Source organism: Oratosquilla oratoria, chromosome 31, assembly GCF_046742065.1.
Source record: "Oratosquilla oratoria isolate Oo_2021 chromosome 31, ASM4674206v1, whole genome shotgun sequence".
Lineage (NCBI taxonomy): Eukaryota > Metazoa > Arthropoda > Malacostraca > Stomatopoda > Squillidae > Oratosquilla > Oratosquilla oratoria.
Window position 1 is genome coordinate 44,046,965 of NC_134807.1, and position 23,896 is coordinate 44,070,860.

The 23,896-nt window shown below is 41.5% G+C and overlaps 1 protein-coding gene across 2 annotated transcripts in view; it reads left to right on the forward strand.

Annotated features, from left to right (window-relative positions):
- The window catches only part of LOC143041530 (sodium-dependent proline transporter-like), a 134,375-nt gene that overhangs the window by 99,305 nt on the left and 11,174 nt on the right, over window positions 1-23,896 (forward strand). For both annotated transcript variants that reach the window (XM_076213513.1, XM_076213512.1), the window contains exons 3-9: window positions 1,265-1,460; window positions 1,559-1,690; window positions 4,899-5,002; window positions 7,608-7,756; window positions 8,199-8,427; window positions 10,090-10,236; window positions 23,554-23,686. In XM_076213513.1, coding sequence (XP_076069628.1) covers window positions 1,265-1,460; window positions 1,559-1,690; window positions 4,899-5,002; window positions 7,608-7,756; window positions 8,199-8,427; window positions 10,090-10,236; window positions 23,554-23,686 — 1,090 coding nt within the window. The remainder of the gene's footprint in view (window positions 1-1,264; window positions 1,461-1,558; window positions 1,691-4,898; window positions 5,003-7,607; window positions 7,757-8,198; window positions 8,428-10,089; window positions 10,237-23,553; window positions 23,687-23,896) is intronic.

The following is a 23,896-nucleotide window of genomic DNA, read 5'->3' on the forward strand; positions in this document are numbered from 1 at the left end:
ACACTTGACATTTTTATATTTCCCTCGACCTTTTTCATCTGTGTATATCTTTGTGAGGCATGGCAGAAATCGGACTTTTCTTCAAGGACCGTATCATGAACCCTTCCCAGTAATATTACGGTCACAGGAATTCGTCACTCTGGACTGCATTGAGAGCCACGACACTTTATCAACCGTGTGAAGCCAGCAACAATGCCACCACAACCATCCCATTAACTACTCCTATCACCTTGCCTCTACTCTTGGTCCACTCAGTGACTCCAGTGCCTACAACTGACTTCTGAGTATCTCTCAGTCCTAACCGCCCTCAACCCAACCAACAAGCCCTCATCAATCAAGTTCTTTCTTCTGCGTGATACGGCTGTGGATGACTACTGCAAACACGACCGAACTACCTGCCTCCTCCCGTGCTCCAGGAGAAGCAGCTGAACTTCAACCACCACCGTTATTACTAAAAGTGAGTTCTTCGATGATGTGGTCATTTGCAATGCCAGGTCGTCCGGAGTCCATCGTCATTGTTCCTACAACGCCGATGCACTAAAGAGTGATTGAATTCTGTACTCTCACCTGCTCAAAAAGTTATTCGAACCCCGATCCACTGGTTGGCTCTCAAACATCCAGCCAGCTTTCGGGAGACAGCTGATCCAGAGAAATGAGATGAAAGGACGCTCCATTGTCCATTGGAGTCAGTTACTCTTCCAACACTACAGAGTCTGCACATATAGGGATAAGAAAAATATAACTACAGTATTTTTCATTTCTTCTCCATTGTTTGTAATAACTTTCACAACTGTTGTTTTGGTATCTTTATAGAAACCATGGATTTTCAGCATTTTTTAATATGTTAGAACAAATGATTACACGAATGTAGGGTACTAGTGTATATATGACTGACAGACGATATGATCACCGTATAGATGAAAAATTTCCAACTATTTTGACATAGTAAGGAATGTTGAAGACGTCTTTCCATGAAAAATGGATTCTATTTCTTCGTTGGAAGATGTATGTGTTCCTGTCTTCAAAATGAAAGGTAACAAATTTTATGTTTTAACACTACATAGTCAAAGAAGCATGTTTACTAACGTCTGTTTTCCTAAGCTCATAATACTTGTAAATCAAATTATGTCCATAACAGTCGTAAATCAAATTTTGTCCTAATCCAAAATACATTTGTATTTATGTACATGAATGGATGGTTTTTGTCTGTGAAATTTATGGAAATAATTGTCTGTCTGTCTTGCTAATTCCTCTAATATTTCAGTATCCGTCTGGGGCTGCATCCCACCATAGCCACCGCGGCGCTCAGACCAATCAAAAATCAGATAAAGCAACAGAAGAAGGAGAAGAGAGAGGGCACTGGGGCTCTAAAGCAGAGTTTCTTCTTTCTTGCATTGGATTGTCCGTTGGTATTGGCAATGTTTGGAGGTTTCCATACTTGGCATTTGAAAATGGTGGAGGTAAGCTATGCAAATACAGCTACTCATGTAACATTTCAGTTACCTCAGATTGTTCAGTCACATACTAATGAGTTGTTGTTTTTTTTCTTTTTTTTCAGCCGTCTTCCTGATTCCATATATCATCTTGCTGGTGCTGATTGGCAAACCGATGTACTTGATGGAGACCGCCATAGGACAGTACAGTCAACTGGGTCCCTTAAACGTGTGGCGATGTGCCCCAGTTATGTATGGTAAGGTTACAAATAAGTGTACGGCTTTACATGTGCATACTTACAAATTTATTATTAGCTTGGAGAAGGAATATTTGTCTGAAATTAATGTGCTGACAGCTACATGTCTATCAAACAAATTAGAATTCCTCATGATAATCTTACCTGGGTGAATTATTTATGGGTTGTAAGTTTCTGCTGCAGGTAAAAGAAATGCATATTTGGCAATATTTTATAGTTTTGTTAATGTGGATCTGGCATTATTTCCTTTTAAAAAAATGGATGTAGGATGGTTGAGAGGTGGGTGCATCTTCGGCTGGCCACCTCCCTTTTAAGAGGGAAGAAGCCATTTGATAGATGTTTATATATATTTGTTATATTTTCATATTTGGTTGTAGTTTAAATGTTTTGTGATCACACCAGACTGAAAATTATGGTTATGAATTACTGTAGAATATCAAAAGAAACACCACATGAGGACAGAGCTTTTATTATTATGCTGTTTCGCTTAATAGAGCTTTGACAAGTACAAGATGTACTTGATAAAGCCCTAATAATCGGCTCCTTCCTCGTATCGTGTTTCTTTTGATGGACTTGTCGACAACTGCCACTGAAAAATACTCACAAGACAAAAGTCCATAAGACATATGCTCACACCTATGGAAAAAAATAGACAAATGCTCACACCCATGGAAAATAGACAAATGCTCACACCCATGGAAAAAGAGTCAAATGCTCACAAATGTCAATAATGTTTATATAGTTTTACTAGTTTTCATATGTATTTAGTGAAGTATTTATTGAAAAATATGATATTAATATTTCAAAGAATTTTGTAATTCACACCCACAGATTAGAAAAAGAGCTCAAAGCCTAAAGCTGTTAATCCTCTGTCACATCTCTCTTGTCTTTTCACATTTCACTTCACACATACCACACCTCACTTCACAGTTATCACACCTCTTGATTATCACCTCTTTTCAAAACTTTGTTCTTTGTCTCATGTTCTCATAAGTTATTTAAGCAATTCTTAAGTCTAAAGTGAGGAGTACTTTGAGCAATTCTTTCTTTAGCAACACTTCAGGGTGCAAGGGCGCACTCACAATTGATGACTCTTATGATTACTCACAGTCCTTTGTCAGTCACAGCCACCTAGTAGACAGGACTGGAGTGAAAGTGACCAAATTTTGCACCACTATGAAGGCTACAGCATAGAACTCCAAGGCTCCCCAAACCAGATCCTCACCCAGGCTCTCTTTGAGGCATCACTTCAACTCTGGGCCAACAGTAGGAATACTAGTACCTGCAAGCGTCTTCAGTGGTAGCATCATGGAGCACTTCCCAAGGATCCCACATCCCTCCAAGACTTGGTCATCACAGAGAAGTGGACCACCACTGGGGAGGCTTTTCTGGTTCATGACTCCAGCACTGGGTAGCATCTATGGGTTGTGGTCTATACCTCTGAGAAGCAGCTTTGCCACTTAGGTTGCTCAGACACATGGTTCATGGATGGCAACTTTGCCATGAGTCCAAATGTCTCTGAGCAGCTCTACATACATCATCTGTGCTCCTCTGGGTGATTCTGCAGTTTCCTATGTGTATACCTTCCTGCCTAGGAAGAGTGCACTAGTCTACCAGGAAGTCCTTCAAGCCATCCTTGACAAGGTGGAGTGTATGGAGATCTACTCTGACCCACATGTTGTCATCACTGATTTCAAGTTGGCAGCCATCCAGACAGTGTCCCTGGTGCTGAGGCTGCAAGTGACCACAAAGGGCTGTTTTTACCATTTCACCTAGAGCACATGGAGGAAGGTCGAGGACCTGGGGTTGACTGACCTCTATCGCAACAATGACAAGGTCAAACACTTCAGTCGGGTGCTGGATGGGCTCACCTTTCTTCCTGAGGATCATATCCTGGAGGTCATGGCATTCCTCAGGGAGCATACCCCTATTGAGGTTGAGCCATTGATTGACTACTTCAACACTGTCAATAATTGGCTCCTATTGGTGGGTGCAGCAAGGACCACTCGAATATATAGGTCTTTCATTATGAATCAGTATCCACAACATCCCTCCACCCACTTTGGCATGCCAATCAAGGAATGTTCATACAGCCACCCTGGAGGACCGCGACTGCACAAACAACATATATAAAGGGTGGAACACATCGTTTTCTCAGTTGATTGCCCACCAGCACCTTTCCTTCTGGACAGCTGCCGATGATCCCCACCAGGATTACATTTTTGTGAGTACTCACCTGCTAGAACATTCCAGAGGGCAGCCTGTCAAGAAGGGGCTATGCAGGCAACATGTTCAGCAGCAGAAGCACCTCTACCACCCCTACAAGGACTTTGTGGGAGAGTGCCATTCTCTACCAGAGTTCCTGGAAGCAGTGGGGCACTGTATCCATCTTAGATAAATGTACATATTTCACTGTCTGTTGAATGCACTTATATTGTATATTTATTATGTTTATTGTACATGTTTGCCACTGTTAGATAAAAGTGTCCTCAATGTAAATCATTGTCTGGTGTTAGTATAATTAGTTTAAAAAAAACTTTGCCTTCTCTTTTTTGTTTAGGAATGTCCCCTGTGGGGCTACAAGGAGAAGGATGCCTAGTCCCAATCCCCGTCCCTTTCTTCTCGCCTCTTACGATCCGAAGGGATTTCTCCCCGTCCTCTCCTTTTATGCAATGGGGGGACGGAGAGGGGGGCCGCCGATTTAATGAAGCGGCCTTGCTGTGGATGTGCTGTGTCTTGCGACACTGCTGACCCAGGGCAGTGGACAAGGTGCAGGGATGACCCGTCATCCAGGAGGTGCTCAGATAAGAGGGAGGGTGGAGGGGTGTGGAGTGTATTCAGGGATGGAATGGGTGGAAATGAGTTTATGCCTTTCCCTTTTTGGCTACCTCCCTTGTAAGGGGGAAAAAGCCTTGGTATATGTATGTATGTAAAAAAAACTTTGTGAGCATTTGTCTCTTTTTCCATGAAAGGTGTAAGCATATGTCTTGTGAACATATGTCAGGTGAACGTTTGTCTTGTGAACATTTGTCTGTGCACTTTTACATACACATGAATTAGGATAATCATAACTTCATTAGAATAGAATTGTCTCAGAATTATATCTAATGAAAATTTGAGGGTTAGAATGGTTATTTTAAGTAGAGTGACAGCTAAGACAAATGTTGTGTAAGGTTGCTAAAAAAAAATAATGAAATAATGTTTGCAGGAGTTGGTGTGGCAATGGTTGTACTGTCCCTGCTAACAGCAATCTACTATAATCAGCTCATGGCATACTCCCTTTTCTACTTATTTGCCAGTATGGCACCTGAGGTAAGTCTTCTTTTACCAAAGCTTCTTTAGTATATTAAACCCTTATTCTACTGGATTTGTTCATACCAAAATTGGCCATGAGGACCTTGCCAGCAGAACTGTCCAATAAATGGTGCAGACAGCCCCATATGGGGTATGGACTGTATGTTTTATAGCCTACACTCAATATTTTATGGACTTTAACTATTTCTCAACAGACTAAGTCAGTCACCAATCTTTTATGGTTGTAGACCAATCTCCACTCAAAATAGAATCCTGATTATTTTTAAATTCGTATCCCTCCATTCTACTACCTTTCTGATATCTACTACTTCCACATCTTTGGTGCAGTGTAGGCCCCAATGATAGAAATGCTAGTTATTGAAAAAGCAAAAGATTTTGAGCATGTTGTGCATTTCATATATATATATATGTATATATATATATATATATATATATATATATATATATATATATATTGCATATATATATATATATTTTTTTTTTACTGATTTTGAGTGAAAGAAGGAAGTTGAAGATAAATGTGAGTAAAAGTAAGGTGATGAGATGTACAAGGGGAGAAAGTAGCAGCAGACTGGAAGTGAGTATTAAGGGAGAGGGACTGGAGGAAGTGGATAGTTTTAGATACTTGGGTGCAAACATGGCAGGAAAGGGAGGAGTGGAGGTGGAAGTAGAATCTAGATTGAGAGAAGTAAGTAAATGCCTTGGGGGATTAAAAAATATGATGAGAAATAGACATTTCAGAATGGATGCTAAGAGGAGACTGCATGAAGGAGTGGTTGTGCCAACAGCACTGTATAGGGCAGAAACATGGAACATAAGAGAGAAAGACAAGAGGAGTTTGAATGTGTTTGAGATGAAATGCTTGAGAAGTATGATAGGGGTTGGTAGGCTGGATAGAGTGAGAAATGAGGAGGTGAGGTGGAGAACGGGGGTGGAAAGGGAGTTGGGAGATAGGGTTGATGAAAGAGTATTGGGATGGTTTGGACACATGGAAAGAATGAGTGAAGAAAGGGGCGTCCTAGGATGAAAAGGGTGGATGGGGTAAAAGGGGCATTGGGAAAGAGGGAAATGTCTGTTGAGGTAGGATGGGAGAGGACAAAAGATAGGGGTGAATGGAGAATGGTTGTGTATGGATGATGCTGTGATGCATGAGGAGGAGTGGGTGGGGGATGGGGGTGAGGGAGTATGTGTGAAAAATAAATTGACACATGAGGGGATGGAGAGGGGGAGTCGCTAATTTAATGAAGTGACCTTGCTGTGGATGTGATGTGTCTTGCGGCACTGCTTCTGACCCAGGGCAGTGGGCAAGATACAGGGATGACCCATCATCCAGTAGGTGCCAAGATAAGAGGGGGGGGGGAGTGAAGTATGTTAGGGATGGAATGGGTGGGAGTGGTTTTTATACCTTTGTTTTTTTATTACCTTCTCTATAAGGGGGAAAAGCCTTTGATATATATATGTATGTATGAGTGTAACAAATATAATCTGATGGTTTAGCATTGTCAACACTTGAAGAAGTTTCTGTATTTCATATAAATTTGTTTATTAAGGATTACAAAGGATTACAAAGGCGGAGCATGCTGACAGGAGACCTTTTGATCCATATCTAGGTCGGATGTGGAAAAAAATCATATCAATAATAAAATAATAAATAAAAACTATAATAATGTAAATAACAAATAAAATACATAAATAAATGCATAGGTATAGTTAAATAATGAACAAACAGGTAAATAGTAAATAATAATAAATTGACATATAACTAATGATAAATGAAAATCAGACAGACAAATGATAACAAAACAAAAACAAATAATATAAGATAAATCATAATCATTACAGCATCTTACTTAGGTATATATCTAAATGATTCTTAAAGCTTCGAACTGAACTACATTGCACTACCTGTGCAGGAAGTTTATTCCATTCATTAACTACACTGTTGGCAAAGTTGTTTCTACCCACTTCCAAATTGAATCTATTTCCGGACAGTTTGAGACCATTGTTTCTTGTCTGATTCTCATTCAATGTGAAAATTTGGTCACTTTTGATGTTGTCAATTCCCTTTAAAATCTTAAAGACCTGTATCAAGTCACCTCTGAGTCTATGCTTTTTTAGGGAAAACAGATTCATGTGTTTTAGTTGATTTTCGTATGATTTATTTTTGATATTTGGAATCAGTTTTGTGGCTTGCCGTTGTACTTTTTCCAGTCTGTCAATGTCTTTAATGAGATTCAGTGACCATACAGAAACAGCATATTCCAAATGTGGACGAACTAACGATTTATATAGCTTGTTAATGAGTGATGGACTTTTGAAATCAAAAGATCGCGCAATCAGTCCCAGATGTGTATTGTGCAAAAACGATTGGTTATATGGATTTGGTCTCTATCTTATGAGTCTTCATTATTCAGATATGTGGGGACCTATAGGAGGTACCTGAAAATCATGGTTCTTCAAGATTAATGTTGGAGAGAATAATGTTACCATTGTGTTTTAAAAATACATTAACACTTACCTTCATGATTTTTATGCTGTTTGGTCTTGTGGCCTCTATATCCCTTGCATAATTCAAAATACATTAGTTTAATTTATTATCAAGGTACCATGGGCAAAATGTGATCCTTCATGGGCGGATGAAAGTTGCTTTGATGTAGGATTGGTAACCTGCTCAGTGCTCAACATTACCAACCCAGGCCCTAATGATACCTGTACTACAAAGACAGAATCATCAGCATCACAGTATTGGACGTAAGTGGGCATTCACTGAATTTATGTATTTATTCTATAATCCCTTTCCTACCATAGGGGTGCTACAGAGCTGGATAAAATAGTCTGTCAGCACCAAGAATGAAGAAGTAAGTACCCTTCAATATGGAAGGGACATTCAAAGTTAAATGTTAGAAAGATGACTTGCTTTATAAGGCAAAGATTAAAACTGAAGGTTTATATAAGTAGGTTACCATATACCAAAAGGCCTTTTCCCCTTCATAATCAGAGTGGCCAAGTCAAAACATATACCCACTGTGCACCCATCCAAAAACCATTGCCCCTCTTATCTTAACACAGGTAACCAGCTTTGGATTGGAATATGTAGAATACATCTTGTTTTTTGTTGACCTTTAGCATTTGTTTATTCATTTCCTGTCATTTGTGTTGTCATTCTTTTGGTGAAATTTACATATTTTTACAGAAACTATGTTCTTGAAATCGAGAAGGAAGGATTAAGAGGACCTGGAGATATTGGCACTCTGAAGTGGGATCTTTCACTTTGTCTTCTATTATCTTGGCTGACTGTGTTCCTATGCTTGATGAAGGGCGTTAAATCATCAGGAAAAGTTGTCTATTTTACAGCTACATTTCCCTATATCATCCTTATTGCTCTCCTTATTATGGGAGTGCAGATTGAAGGGGCTACTAAGGTAACTATACATCAAGATACATTTATATGAATGTGTGAGTGTGTACATCTATGTATTTACTTGGTTTCATTTACTTAGTTTTAATATACAGCAAGACACAGCTTTATAGCAAGGCCCAGCAGCCACAGATGGTTTACTCCCACTGTCTTTGCATGGTTGCTGCATTATGTATTGTCTCAATCTTGTTTATATATTTCACATTGTGTGAGGACTATATCACTACTGCATGTTCCAATGAAGGGCAGATTAGGGTATCCATTTTTTTCTTTCTTTTTAATACTGTAATTCAATTTTTTTTCATGGGGTAAAAGGGGCAAAATTTATATATTTTTGCCAGGGCAGTGGACAAGATGCAGGGATGACCTGTCATCCAGGAGGTACCAAGATAAGAGGGAGGGAAAAGGGTGGAGGGGAATGAAGTGTGATAGGAATGGAATGGGTGGCAGTGGATTTTATGCCTTTGTTTTTTGGCTACCTCCCTTATAAGGGGGAAAAAAGCCTTTGGTATATGTATGTAAAACGGGCATTGAGAAAGATGGGGATGTCTGTTGAGGAAGGAAGGGAGAAGAAAGAAGATGGGGTGAGTTGAGAATAATTGTGTATAGATGATGCTGTGATGCATGGAAGGGAGTGGGTGGGGTATGGGGTGGGGGGTTTAGGGAGTGGTTATGTGTGAGTGATATTTTGACACAGCCTGAAGAGATTTCTCTCCATCTTCTCTTTTTCTGCATGAGGGGACAGAGAGGTGGAGGGTTCGCTGATTAACCACATCAATACGACTCAAATTCTCACGCGCAGCATCAGCTGCCAAACGTACAATTCATCATACTACTCGCATTACAAAATATAAAGTCACTACTGTATTACTCATTCTCTTTTACTCTGAGTAATAATAAACACAGAAAACATGATCAAACCAGTTCACAGAATTCAGGGGTAAGTCAAGTACAATTGCAAAAAAATATATATAATCAAGATGCCAATGGCAGCATCCTTGTGCATCTACTCACACCTCATGACACCTATGTGGGTGTCATCATACCGAAGTGGTTAAATAAAATGGCCTTGCTGTGGATGCACTGTATCTTGCTGCATTGCTTCTGACCCAGGGCAATGGGCGAGATACAGGAATGATCCATCATCCAAGAGGAACCAAGAAAAGAGGGAGGGAGGGGTGGTGAATGGGAATGGAATGTGTGGAGATGAAATGGGTGGGAGTGGATTTATGCCTTTTGATTTTGGCTACCTCCCTTGTAAAGGAGAAAAAGCCCTTAGTATATGTGTGTATGTAGTGAAAAGCCACGTTTATACTCTTCAGCAGTCCATACATCCATATATCTCCCCCACAATTTAAATTATATGTTTATCAGGTGACAGTTTGTTCCATATAAATGCTCTCAGATCTTTCTCCTTTTTGGGTCTATAACTGTTTCACTCCCCATGAAATGATTATGTTCTTTTTGAGCTATTTCCCATATCCAAAACTAAATTTTGTGGAGCTGAAATCTATTTTCAAACACTTGACATAATATGATAATAATAGGTGTGTTGATGAGATATGAACATTGCTGAAAATCATAAAATCATCTGCAGTAGCTGTTGTTCCATAAACTGTTCCTTGGTGTATATAATTCTGTAACAACACTTATTATTATGTTTCAGGGACTCACATATCTTTTCATTCCAAAATGGGAAGAAATTTTGAATGTTCATGTTTGGAGGCAAGCAGCAACACAGATGTTCTATTCCCTCTCTGTATCTTGGGGAGGTCTCATTATGTTTGGCTCCTACAACAAATTTCGAAACAAGGTAAGAACTTTGATAAAGTACAATAGTAGTCTTATACTTTTGTATAAGACTAATGATGGACACTACCTTCTAGTGGTAGGCCTATAAGGTGGATGTCAGAGAGAATTATCTCCCCAATGATGGGTACCTGTCAGTAGTATCCTATAAGATGGCTGTCAGAGATTAACCCTACTAACCATCTTGAAAATACATCAACACCTCCATTTGAAGGAAGGTACAGCCCCCACGGAACTGACCATGTCCATGGTTTTGGCCTGTCAGTTACTCAGTTAAGAGATCTTATATGTACAGATATGTATGTCTGTCGGGAATGAGTGAGGGACAATGTAGCACTGAATGTTCTCTCTCACCACACAGAGAACACAAAACATTATACTACATAGTCTTATCGTCACCCCTTCCAGACAGCATCAGATAATCTCTTCACTGAATGACAAATGGGCTGAAACAGTAGCTATGACCTGCTATCTTGGGGCCATATCTCCTGCAAGGGAGGGCTGTAACAACAGTTTGAATAATTGATTACTCTAAATAGGGGGTAGGTAACCTTTATAAGCATGTCTGCCAAAATTGGCTCATCTTTAGTGCAAAAAATTTCTCACATGCCAACCGAAATTGCTGGGAACATCATTTACTATCTTTTTTGGTGGAAAATAAGTTGAGAGTGGAGAACAGATGGAGAAAGAGGAAAAGGGCAGAAAGTAGGGAGGTGCTTAGAGTAAACTGCTTAAGTGAGAAAGAAAAGGAGAAGGAGTACAAGAAGTTGAGAGAAGAGTGGGAGGGAGTGAAAGATAGAATTGAACTAGGAGTGGAGGAGGAATGGGGATGTTTCAAAGAGGGGGTCACAAGGTGTGCAAAGATGTTGTGTGGAACAAGGAGGATGGGAGGAAATATAAGGAAGGGTAGTGAGTGATGGGATGAAGAAGCAAAGAAGGTTGTAGAAGAGAAGAAATGAACATTCACAGATTGGTTACAAAATAAAACAAGAGAATCATATGAGAGGTACAAAGAAAAGAGAAGAGAAGTAAAGCATAAGATAAAGGAGGCAAAGAGGAGAGCAAATGTAGAATGGGGTAAGAGTATGACAGAAAATTTTGAAAATAATAAAAAGATGTTTTTGAAGGAAATTAAGACAGGAAGAAGAGGTGAATCAAATAGAGAAGAAAAGGTAAAAGGTGCAGATGGAGAGATGGTAATGGAAGAGACAGCAGTCAGAGGAAGATGGGCAGAGTATTTTAAGGAGTTGCTAAATATGAAGGAGGATAGGAAGGGAAAGGTAGTTTTAGTAGTAAGTGCAAAGAAAATAATAGTGATGATTGAGAAAAATGGAGGAGAAATAAGGAAAAATGAAGGGAAAACAGTTTCAAAATGATGAGAGCAGGCAAGGCACCTGGATTAGATGGGTGTCATGTGGAGTGTCTAAAAAAGGGTGGTACAGTGATGATGGACTGGCTGGTGAAGTTCTTTAATGTTTGTCTAAAAGAGGGTAGAGCACTGGAGGAGTGCCTGTATAGTTCTGCTTTACAAGGGAAAAGAGGGTAGAGTACTGGAGGAGTGCCTGTATAGTTCTGCTTTACAAGGGAAAAGGGGACAAGTGTGAGTGTAGTAGTTTCAGAGGGATCAGTTTGTTGAGTGTAGTTGGGAAGGCTTATGGGAGGGTTTTGATTGAAAGGATTAGGAGAGGAACAGTGTAGGTTTAGGGCATGTAGGGGTTGTGTGGATCAGATTTTTGCAGTAAGGGAGATATGTGAGATAGCTTTAGGAAAAGGTAAGGATATTTTTTTAGCCTTTATGGATTTGGAAAAGGCTTATGACAGGGTAGACTGGAAGGCACTGTGGGAGGTATTGCAGGTATATGGAATAGGAGGAAAGCTGCTAAGAGCAGTCAAGAGTTTTTACAAGAGTATTAGAGCCTGGGAGAGTGTGTGAAAGAAGGAAATTGAAGATAAATGTGGGTAAAAGTAAGGTGATGAGATGCACAAGGGGTGAAAGTGGCAGCAGACTGGAAGTGAGCATTAAGGGAGAGTGACTGGAGTAAGCGGATAGTTTTAGATACTTGGGTGCGAATGTGGCAGGAAAGGGAGGAGTGGAGGTGGAGGTAGAATGTAGATTGAGAGAAGCGAGTAAATGCCTTGGTGAATTAAAAAGTGTACTGAGAAATAGACATTTGAGAATGGATGCTGAGAGGAGGTTGTATGAAGGAGTGATTGCCAACAGCACTGTATGGGGCAGAAACATGGAACATAAGACAGGAAGAAAGAAGGAGTTTGAATGTGTTTGAGATGAGGTGTCTGAGAAATATGATGGGGGTTACTAGGCTAGATAGAGTGAGAAATGAGGAGGTGAGGAGGAGAACAGGGATGGTAAGGGAGTTGGGAGATAGGGTGGATGAAAGAGTATTGGAAGAGTTTGGATACATGGAAAGAATGAGTGAAGAAAGAGTAGTAAAAGAGGTATGGAAGGCGGATGTGGAGGAAGTGAACATGAGGGGGCGACCTAGGATGAAATGGATGGATGAAGTGAAAGGGGCTTTGGGGAAGAGGGGAATGTCTGTTGAGGAAGGATGGGAGAGGACAGAATACGGGTGAATGGAAAATGGTTGTATATAGATGATGTTGTGATGCATGAGATGGAATGGGTGGGGGGATGGGGGGTGAGGTAGTATGTGTGTGGCGGAGCCAACTGGAGACTCCGCAGATCAAGTGGACACTCAGCATCATAGCGTCCGTGACGTAGACAGACTTGGGACGGAAGGTTATTTATTCACGGGATTGTTAGATGCGTCTTTATTGCAGATCCGATCCATCACGCAGGATGGACCCAAAGGAATTTCGATAGTTACGGTGGAATGATGAAAACTGGAAATGGGACTGTAGTTACTAAAGGCTAAAGGCTACACATGATATAAAAGTATTTCCAAGGATCCACTAGTACACTCTAACCTAATATAAAAGGGTTTTACTACTCACTGAGTTGATTATGGAGAGGGTGTGTACAACTTACGAGTTTTAGAACCAGACTGGCGCCTAAAGTGTGACGTGACATCACAACGGCAACCGGTCTCACACACCTTCTTAATTCTAATTCTTAAAGTGAACATTGTACAAATAATGAGATGTTATCTTGCAACACAGCTTGCAGACAACTTACAAGGAAAGATTTTTCAAACAGAAGAGGCCTCTGCTCGAAATATACTTAAAATTAAAGCATTACAAAAAACAAAATTGAAAACCTCTTCCGAGGGGAAACGAGCCTTACAACAAAAAATATGTAAATATGGGGATACACGGACGTATAAAAAAGCCCCGTTACCTCTCGTAACGGCACACTCCCTTCCTAATTTTCTAGGGGGAAATTACAAAATCTATTGACATAGCAGTACAAGCTCGGAAATGGGTCTTACATATTCATGAGCCTTGTTGTTTACCAAAACTCTTACTTGGACTTTCCTGACTAAACCATCCTTGCTAGGGAATACTTTGTTTACAATACCCAAGGGCCACTGTCCTTGGGGACACTCTTGATTTTTTACCAACACTACATCATCCACCTTTACATTTGGAGAGGAATTAACCCACTTTCTTCTAGGTTGCAAAGAGGAAAGATACTCTTTCTTCCATCTCTTCCAGAATTCCTCAGCAAGGTGGTGAACATGCTTCCATTGTGATTTGTATACTGCCTTAATATCTATCTCTTCAGGAAGAGTTACAGGAATATCAGTTTTCTGAGTGAGAAGGATGGACGGAGACAAAATGAAAGGACTACTAGGGTCCGAGGAAACAGGAACTAAAGGTCTGGAATTCACGATCTTACATACTTCTGCAAAGAAGGTTACTAACACCTCATGTGTTAATGCCTTGGGGTGATGGTTAGTCAGTATCACATTCATGATGTTGCGGACTATCCCCACCATACGCTCCCATGCTCCACCCATGTGAGAAGCATGAGGAGGGTTAAACAACCAAGTGCAACCTTGACTTGACAAGAAACTATTGACATCACCACCTTCATCGGTAATGGCAAGCAAGTTCAGTGCTTTGACAGCACCTACAAAGTTCGTGCCTCTGTCAGAACGCATCAATCTAACTGGGCCACGAATACAGATGAATCTCTTTAAGGCATTAATGAAGGAAAAAGTACTCAATTCTTCTACAGTCTCTATATGGATAGCTCTGGAAACAAGACAGGTGAACAGAACGCCCCATCTTTTACTTTCGAGGAAGGAACTTCTAGTACGCCGCATTTTTATATGCCAGGGGCCAAAAAGGTCAACTCCTACATAGGAAAATGGCGGATTGGGAGTAAGTCTATCAATGGGTAAGTCTCCCATCTTCTGAACACATACCCTACCTCTTACCCTTTTACAGGTGACGCATTTGGAAATGACCTTAGAGATGGTACGTTTCCCTCCCAAAATCCAGAAACCACCTGTACGGACGGCTCCTTCTGTAATCACTCTCCCTTGGTGGTGCACTGTCTCATGGTAGTGACGGATCAACAACAAGCCTAAATGGGATTCCTTTGGAATAATAATAGGCCTTGCAAGCATACCAAGTACATCGCCGCCTTGACTCAACCTGCCTCCTACACGAAGTAGGCCCTTCTGGTCTAAATAAGGAGACAGAGATGCAATGGGACTAGAAGGAGGTAAACAAACTTCACTTTGCAATTTAGTCATGGCAGACGAGAAATAATCCTTTTGGTATGTCTGAACAATGAGATCAGCTGCATCTTCTAGTTGATCGGGTGACTTATGTTTGTTGCACATATGCCAACCTGAACAACACTTGTTACCTTGTTTGAAAGAACGGGCTATATGCTTAAGGAGAGCTACCGCTCTTACAAGTCTCCTCCAACAGGAGAAATTAGAGAACCTCTGAGCTAATGACGCAATTGCAGGCTCTACATTGCTCTTGTTTGCACTAACAAGGGGTTCAGACTCAATTGTGTAGTCTGATACCTTTACTTCTTTATCTGTCTCAGGGCTTACAAGAGGAAAACTTCCACTGGTGGATACAACATCCTCAAATAAGCTTGAGGGACCTGACAACCAATCACTCTGATTTAGGTCGGTTATTTCAAGACCACGGGTAGCCAGGTCTGCTGGATTACAATCTGTAGGTACATAATGCCATTGGGTAGGTTCGGTGGACGACCTAATGTGGTCTACTCTGTTACTCACGTAGACATGAAATCTACGCCTTTCATTATGAATATAGCCCAAGACAATCATGCTGTCAGAATAGAAATGCCTTGCGTCTAAGGTTTTGTCTAAGCAATCTGTGATGGAATTACTGAGATTAACTGCCATCACTGCAGCACACAACTCTAACCTGGGAATAGTATGACCATGGTTGGGAGCTACTTTAATTTGTCCCCTCACAAAACACACCTGGTAGCTTTTGGTATCACTGAAAACTTTAAGATATGATACAGCTCCTACTGCTACTCTGGAAGCATCTGAAAAGGTATGAAGCTCTATCCTGTGAGCTTGAGACAAAGAAATACTAGCAAACTGACGATTGATGCTTGTCCTTGAGGTTCCTTAAGGACGTTAGCCATCTGGACCATTTGGTATGGATCTTAGCTGGTATGGGTTCATCCCAACCACACTTTAGATTGGTTATCTCTCTTAGGAGTAGTTTTCCCACTATTATTACTGGAGCTAAGAATCCCATGGGGTCAAACAGACTATTTACAACAGACAGTATCCCTCTTTTTGTCGAAGGCTTGTCTGAATCCATGAACTTATAGACGAAAACGTCTCTTTGGATGTCCCATAAGAGGCCTAGGCTAGACTGCATAGGCATAGAGTCAGAAGTTAGGTTCAGCTCCTGAAGGTTATCAGCCAGCTCACTGGTGGCAAACTTTTCCAGCACTTCCTTACTGTTGGAAGTGATCTTGTGCAAGCGCAGGCGTCCTCCTTCTTGGAGTGCTGACTTAGAGTCTTGGATTAACTTGTAAGCAGTCTCCGCATCTGGCAGAGATGCTAACCCATCATCCACGTAGAAATTGTTTTCTATGAAATAGCAAACTTCAGGAGAGGCATTTTCTACAGACTTACGCAAGCCATAGGTGGCAATGGCGGGAGATGGCGTGTTCCCAAAAACGTGAACAGTCATCCTATACTCAATCAACCTTTTATCAGGGTCATTATCTTTGTACCAAAAGAATGTGAGGTAATCTCTTTGCTCAGTCTTCACTTTGAAATTGTAGAACATCTGTTCTACATCAGCTGCCACTGCTACAGCTTCCTGACGGAAACGCAGAAGAATCCTGAGAATACTGTTTGTCATATCAGGACCTGACATCAGCATATCATTTAGGGAGAACTCTCTGGATTTGGCAGAAGAGTCGAACACAACTCTGATCTTGTCAGGTTTCTTAGGGTGGTATACCCCAAACAATGGAAGATACCAGCACTTCTGATCAGACTTCAATGGTGGTGCAACCTCAGCATGCCCACGATCTAACATCTTTTGCATGAAGGCCATCATATGCTGACGTTTTTCAGGCTTTGTGCTGAGGCTACGATGGAGAGACAGTGTGCGGTGCCACACAAAGTCTCTATTATTACTGGTGGCTACAACATTAGGACGGAAAGGCAGTGGCGCGACCCAATGACCACTTTGATCCTTGCGGAACTCTGAGTTCATGACATCTAAGAACTTCCTGTCTTCAATCGACAGGGCAGCCTTGTCATCATCTTTGGTTACCTTGAACAAATCATCCTTTACTTCAGAGACATGAATCTGGTTACCACATGGTGCGACTATAGAGGGACGTCTATCATGTACATAGGATGTTTTGAAACTGTTAATGACAGAAGGTATACAAGTGCCATGGAGACACACTTCCCCAATGATTGCCCAACCCAGACTGGTCTGTTGAGCTAGAGGGGCATTGACAGGTCCAATTCTCTGGTCAAAAATGTAATGAGCTGAAGGCACATCTCGACCAATGATGAGTAGAATCTCAGCTTCAGGGACCAGAGGTGGAATACATTCGGCCAGGTCGGACAGATGGGGATAACCACGAGCTATGGCGGGGGTGGGTATCTCTTCTCTTACATTGGGAATGCTATCGCATTCCACTAACTGAGGGATATGTACCTCTTGTGAGTTATGCCAAGACACAATGGTGTAATTTTTGGAGGTGCGCCCAGAAGCGCCCGTTACACCTGCACAGGTAGCTAGACGATATGAAACCCGTTTGCTCTGCTTGTCAAACAAATCGAAAAACTCAGACCTTGCTAAAGAGCAATTGCACTGGTCGTCTAGGATGGCATAACACCACACTCCGAGCTCTGGCTTACTTTCAGGATAGACCTTTACCAAGAAGGTCTTGGCGCAGGACTTACTCGTGGAAGTGGGGTTACTGCATATCAAGGTACATTTGGAATTGACCGCAGCATCCTCCCCTCCCTGAGTCTTTACTACGGGGGTAAGAACATTTGGAAGCGGCACTTGATTGACTACAGGGGAGCGAGGTGTTTTATCTTGAGCAACCTCCCTTCCATGCTGTGTAACCGCTTGAGTCGAACTCCTCTTCGACCTGGGTTCATCGTGATGTAAGGCAGTCACATGAGTATGGGCCTTACAGAGCTTACAGAAGGTTCTTTCCTTGCAGCTGGAAGGAGGATGGTTACCTTTGCAACATCTATTGCACACTCCTTTATCGTTTAAGAAAACCTTCCTCTCGCTCACAGACATGGTGCGAAAAGCCCTGCAGAAATCCAAATGGTGTACGTAGGCATCATGGTAGACGCAAAAATCTCCCTTTTCTGCCTTTCTTTGCTCGGTAGGACTAGCAGCGCCAACAGACCTGTCAGCGCCCGTGGTCGACTTACTGCCACTGGACAACATGGTGTCAGTCTTCTTCACACGCACTTGAGGAAACTTAGAGGGAGGTGGCTTCTCTGGTTTCACAAAACCATCGGCTCCAAGGTTTTGATAAGAGAAACATGGATCATTCTCGACCCTTGCCATCTCCTTCACAAACTCAATGAAGAAGGAGAAAGGTGGGTACGGCACACCGTGAGCAGTCTTGTAGTTCATGGCTCTGCCAGTCCACGCTTTCTGTATACAGGGTGGAAGTTTTGCGACAATGGGATTGATACCTGACGAGGCGTCATAATATGCAAACAGTGTACTGTATACAGGGTTAGCCTTCAAGGCTTCTATCTGGTACAGAATGTCACACAGGTCGTATAACCTTAAGGTGTCTCTAGGTGAAATCCTAGAGAAGTTGGCGAGCTTCTTTTTAATCGAAGTCTCAATGATCGAAGGGGCAGCAAACCTGTCATCCAAGCGCTCCCAAATTCTACTGCACGCCAGGTTTGGATTCTTGGCATTTGAGTTTCTGGTTGTACGGGCCCATTCTTTAGACTCAGGACCTAGGTACTTAACTAACAGGTCTATTTCCTCCTTACGTGAGGTGCCTAACTCTTGCACGACTTCCTTGAAACTCTCCTTCCAAACAGCATAGTCTTCTGCAGTATCATCAAACGTAGACAGCCTGCTAAGAAGTAAATCCTTCCGCAAGAAGAACTTGCTCAAATCAGCAGAATTGGAGGTTGTCCCCAATCTAGGAGATGCACTCCGAGGAGGTTTTACTACAAGTTGTGACGCAGAAAAACCATGGTTAGCAACAGGTTGCTGCGCAGGTTGCACAGACCTCACCTTTACTTTTTCGATACGAGGTTCAAAACTGAATGGAACATTGTTAGCAGGCTGTGAGTTAACTCTGAAATCGGAACAGGGCTTGAAAACAGGGCTTTCAGGGTTCAAGCCTACCGGATCCTTCCGACTAGCGGAAACATCAACTATACCACCCTGTTGTTCCACATATAGTTGGGTGCGGGTAGCAACTGTATCTTTTAATTGGTCCCATTCACTGCACGTTTCCCAATCATCGTCGGCTCCTAAATGCCTAAGTTCGGCTTCGGCTTCTTCCAACTCCTTTTGCTGTGTCATAACTTTGAACTTGGCCTGCATTTCAGCCTTTTCTTTCATAAGCTGACCCTCCTGCTCGGCAAACTTGACTCTGATACGAGCGGTCTCCACCTTGGCTCGTTGCTTCCTTGCAACACTAACACTGGTGCTACTGGAACGACCTGACCTAACTGACCTTCTTGAACTGCCCTTCGTGGAAGGGGGTACATTAAACTCAGAGTGGTCGACGAGGGATAAAGGAACTTGACTGGACTTCGGGTCATCTTGTAAAAACGGTTCAGTGTGGTGTTCCTCTTCCGTGACTTCAACTGAGGAAGAGGAAGCATAATTACTGATTACCTGACAAAAAGATGCCTGAAAATCCCTGTCTTCGTGCTTCACTGATTCAGCACGAGCCAGACTTTCTGAAGTACGTTCACGCATTAAGAATTCCAGATACCTTTTTACAGTATCCTGGTACACAGCGTGGGCCTTATACAACCAAGGACTATGATTCGGTTCTTCCAATAAGGCTTGTACTCCTTCTCTACTCGCCTTTACCCTCTCTTCATGCTGATCAGACGCTCTCTGAAAAACCTCTTGCCCTTCAGCCGTGAGGGCTCTGACCCTACCGGAGACGGGTCCTTCATCTATACTGTGGGTGGAAGACATATTGCCTAGCAAGAGAAACAATGACAGACAAAGTAAACGATAAGGAAGGCAAGGAAAAAACTCAACTTGAACGAAAACCACGGAGTACGTTACCACACTCCTAACTATACGACTATTGAGGTAGACAACAACAGATTAAACCCTACATTTGGTTCAATCTAAAAATGCACATTAATAATGCTTATATTAACATATGACAGGATTTTAGGCTAGGTAGCTTTGCCTTCAAAAGGAAAAAACATGCTTACATACATACGATGGGGTTTGTTATGTAAACACTGGTGGGACTTGGCGCCCATACGCTGTTGCCACATCAACACCTTGCGTGCGGATACAATTACTAAGACGACACGAGATCACTACACTTAATTTCCCGCATCGGCCACTACACTTAATTTCCGGCATCGGCCACCACACTTAATTTCCCGCATCGGCAACTTCACAACACTATGCAAACACTTGCAATTTTGCTACGCGGAACACTAGCGACACTTGATTGTCACTTGTTGTGGTGACGACGAGGCGAATCTAAACTTGGCAATGGCGTGCAGGGCGTGGTCTGGTTATATCCTCTTCTTTTATGCTCCTTTCATCTCTAACTACGCTCTGCTACCACTCATTTTCATTGTGGCGGAGCCAACTGGAGACTCCGCAGATCAAGTGGACAATCAGCATCATAGCGTCCGTGACGTAGACAAGACTTGGGACGGAAGGTTATTTATTCACGGGATTGTTAGATGCGTCTTTATTGCAGATCCAATCCATCACGCAGGATGGACCCAAAGGAATTTCGATAGTTACGGTGGAATGATGAAAACTGGAAATGGGACTGTAGTTACTAAAGGCTAAAGGCTACACATGATATAAAAGTATTTCCAAGGATCCACTAGTACACTCTAACCTAATATAAAAGGGTTTTACTACTCACTGAGTTGATTATGGAGAGGGTGTGTACAACTTACGAGTTTTAGAACCAGACTGGCGCCTAAAGTGTGACGTGACATCACAACGGCAACCGGTCTCACACACCTTCTTAATTCTAATTCTTAAAGTGAACATTGTACAAATAATGAGATGTTATCTTGCAACACAGCTTGCAGACAACTTACAAGGAAGGATTTTTCGAACAGAAGAGGCCTCTGCTCGAAATATACTTAAAATTAAAGCATTACAAAAAACAAAATTGAAAACCTCTTCCGAGGGGAAACGAGCCTTACGACAAAAAATATGTAAACATGGGGATACACGGACGTATAAAAAAGCCCCGTTACCTCTCGTAACGGCACAATGTGTGAGAAAAATTTGATGCAGCCCTAATGGATTTCTGCCCGTCCTCTCTTTTTTTTGCATGAGGGGATGGAGAAGGGGGGTTGCTGATTTAATGAAGCGGCCTTGCTGTGGATGTGCTGTGTCTTGCAATACTGCTTCTGACCCAGGGCAGTGGACAAGATACAGGGATGACCCATCATCCAGGAGGTGCCAAGATAAGAAGGAGGGTAAATGGTGGAGGGGAGTGGAGTGTATTGGGGATGGAATGGGTGGGAATGGTTTTTATGCCTTTGTTTTTGTCTACCTCCCTTGTAAGGGGGAAAAAGGCTTTGGTATATGTATGTATGTATGCATTAGAGCAGGGATTTTCAGCCTTGCTTGGCCCATGCACCCCTTTCACCATTTGTCAGAATGTCATTCCCCCCCCCCTCCTTCCCAAGATTGTCTGTTTCAAAAGGTGCATTCTAAATAATATGCAAATATTACTAAAAATCCTTTTATTTTTTCCAAATTAGTATATATACATTTATAATTTTACATGGATTATGTTTATAATGAAGTTTTACAAATTAAATGCAAATTGAAATTATTGATAAATATATAAAACTTGAATAAAAGTAAGATAGTTCTTTTAATTTATAATGAACTACTTAACAGGCGTAACACTTTTCTAATCCTAAGATCAACTTGGGTCAGCACAGCTATAATTCCAGCCCAAGTGACAGGCCAGATAGGCCAAAACCTATAATTGCTTTACTTACCTCGTAAACTTACTGTGGTCACGAATCACCCCCAGAAAACCCAAAATTCTCCCCTGGGGGTGAATTTCACCCCTAATGAGAACCCCTGCATTAGAGCCTGTGATAGAAATAGAAATGGAGAGAGTGACTTTGCTAGGGATGTGTTATGTTGCCTTGGCTGTTCAATTTATACATGGATGGGGTAGTGCAAGAGGTAAATGCATAGGTAATGGGCCAGGTATTGGAGATGGTTAAAGAAAATGGAGAAAAATGGGAGATAAGCCAGTTGTTGTTTGCAGACGACACTACACTTGTAGCAGGATCAGAGGAGGGATTAAGGAAGTTAGTGACAGAATTTGGGAAAGTGTGCAAAAGAAGGCAGTTGAAGATAAATGTAGGTAAAAGTAAGGTGATGATATGTACAAGAAGAGAGAATGGCAACAAATTGGAAGTGAGTATTAAGGAAGAGAAAGACTGGAGGAAGTGGATAGCTTTAGATACTTGGGTACAAATGTGGTAGGAAAGGGAGGAGTGGAGGTGAAGGTAGAATGTAGATTGAGAGAAGCGAGAAATACCTGGGGGGATTAAAATATGTAATGAGAAATAGATATTTGGGGATGGATGCTAAGAGGAGATTGTATGAAGTAGTGATTGTGCCAACAGCACTGTATGGGGCAGAAACATGGAACATAAGAGAGGAAGAGAGGAAAAGTTTAAATGTGTTTGAGATGAAATGCCTGAGAAGTATGCTAAGGGCTACTAGGCTGGATAGAGTGAGAAACAAGGGTGGTGAGGAAGAGAGCAGGGGTGGAAAGGGAATTGGGAGATAGGGTTGATGAAAGAGTATTGGGATGGTTTGGGCACATGGAAAGAATGAGTGCAGAAAGATTAGCAAAAGAAGTGTGGAAGGCAGAGGTGAAAAGAGTGAACATGAGGGAGCGACCAAGGATGAGAGGGATGGAGTGGTAAAGGGAGTGTTGGGAAAGAGGGTAGATGTCTGTTGAAGAAGGAAGGGAGAAGACATAGGGGTGAGTGGAAAATGTTTGTATATAAATGATGATGTGATGCATGGAAGGGGGTGGGTGGGGGATGGGGTGTGGGGAGTATGTGTGAATAATATTTTGACACAGCCCAAAGGGATTTCACCTTATCTTCTCTTTTTCTGCATGAGGGGATGGAGAGGGGCTCGCCAATTAAATGAAGCAACCTTGCTGTGAGTGTGCTATGTCTTGCTGCAATACTTCTGGCCCAGGGCAGAAAGCAAGATGCAGGGATGACCTGTCATCCAAGAGGAGCAAAAAAAAGAGGGAGGGAGGGGTGGTGAATGGGAGTGGAATATGTGGGGAGGAAATGGGGGGGGGGGTGATTTATGCCTTTGACTTTGTCTCCCTTGTAAGGGGGAAAAAGCCCTTGGCATAAGTATGTATTTGTAACTGATAAACATTGATCTCTTAACATTTTATCTTCAACTCCGAGAAACTCAAGGCAGCATTTGCCTGATTCATTTGTATTACCATTATTTTGTGAATCTTTCCTGAAATAGTTTTTTTTTTTTTTTTTAAATAATAACTAATTTAATTCATTTATTTGATTTTTTAGTTAATGACTAGATTTGCCAGTGCTTGAGGTACAGTATTTAGCATAGGAAGATTTTATGATATCCATTTAAAAAGACTGACCAAATATTGTTGTTTGTAATGTAGGTTCACATTGATGCATTCCTTGTGTCTTCACTGGATTTCATAACATCATTGATTGCCTCTGTGGCTATCTTCTCTGTGCTTGGTGCAATGGCTCATGACCTTGGAGTGGAAATCAAAGATGTAGCCAAAGATGGTAAGATATATGATTTATAATACTGTATATTGTATTTTCTTAATTCATCAAATGCCATATGTGATATGAGTTTTATACTGGAACGTTAAGAATTCTTTTATATTGTTTTTTTATTTTTTTATTTATGCCTTATGTGATATGAAATTTATACCAGAATGTTAAGAATATTACATGTCTCATATTGTTTTAATTCAGATTCTTATTTATGTG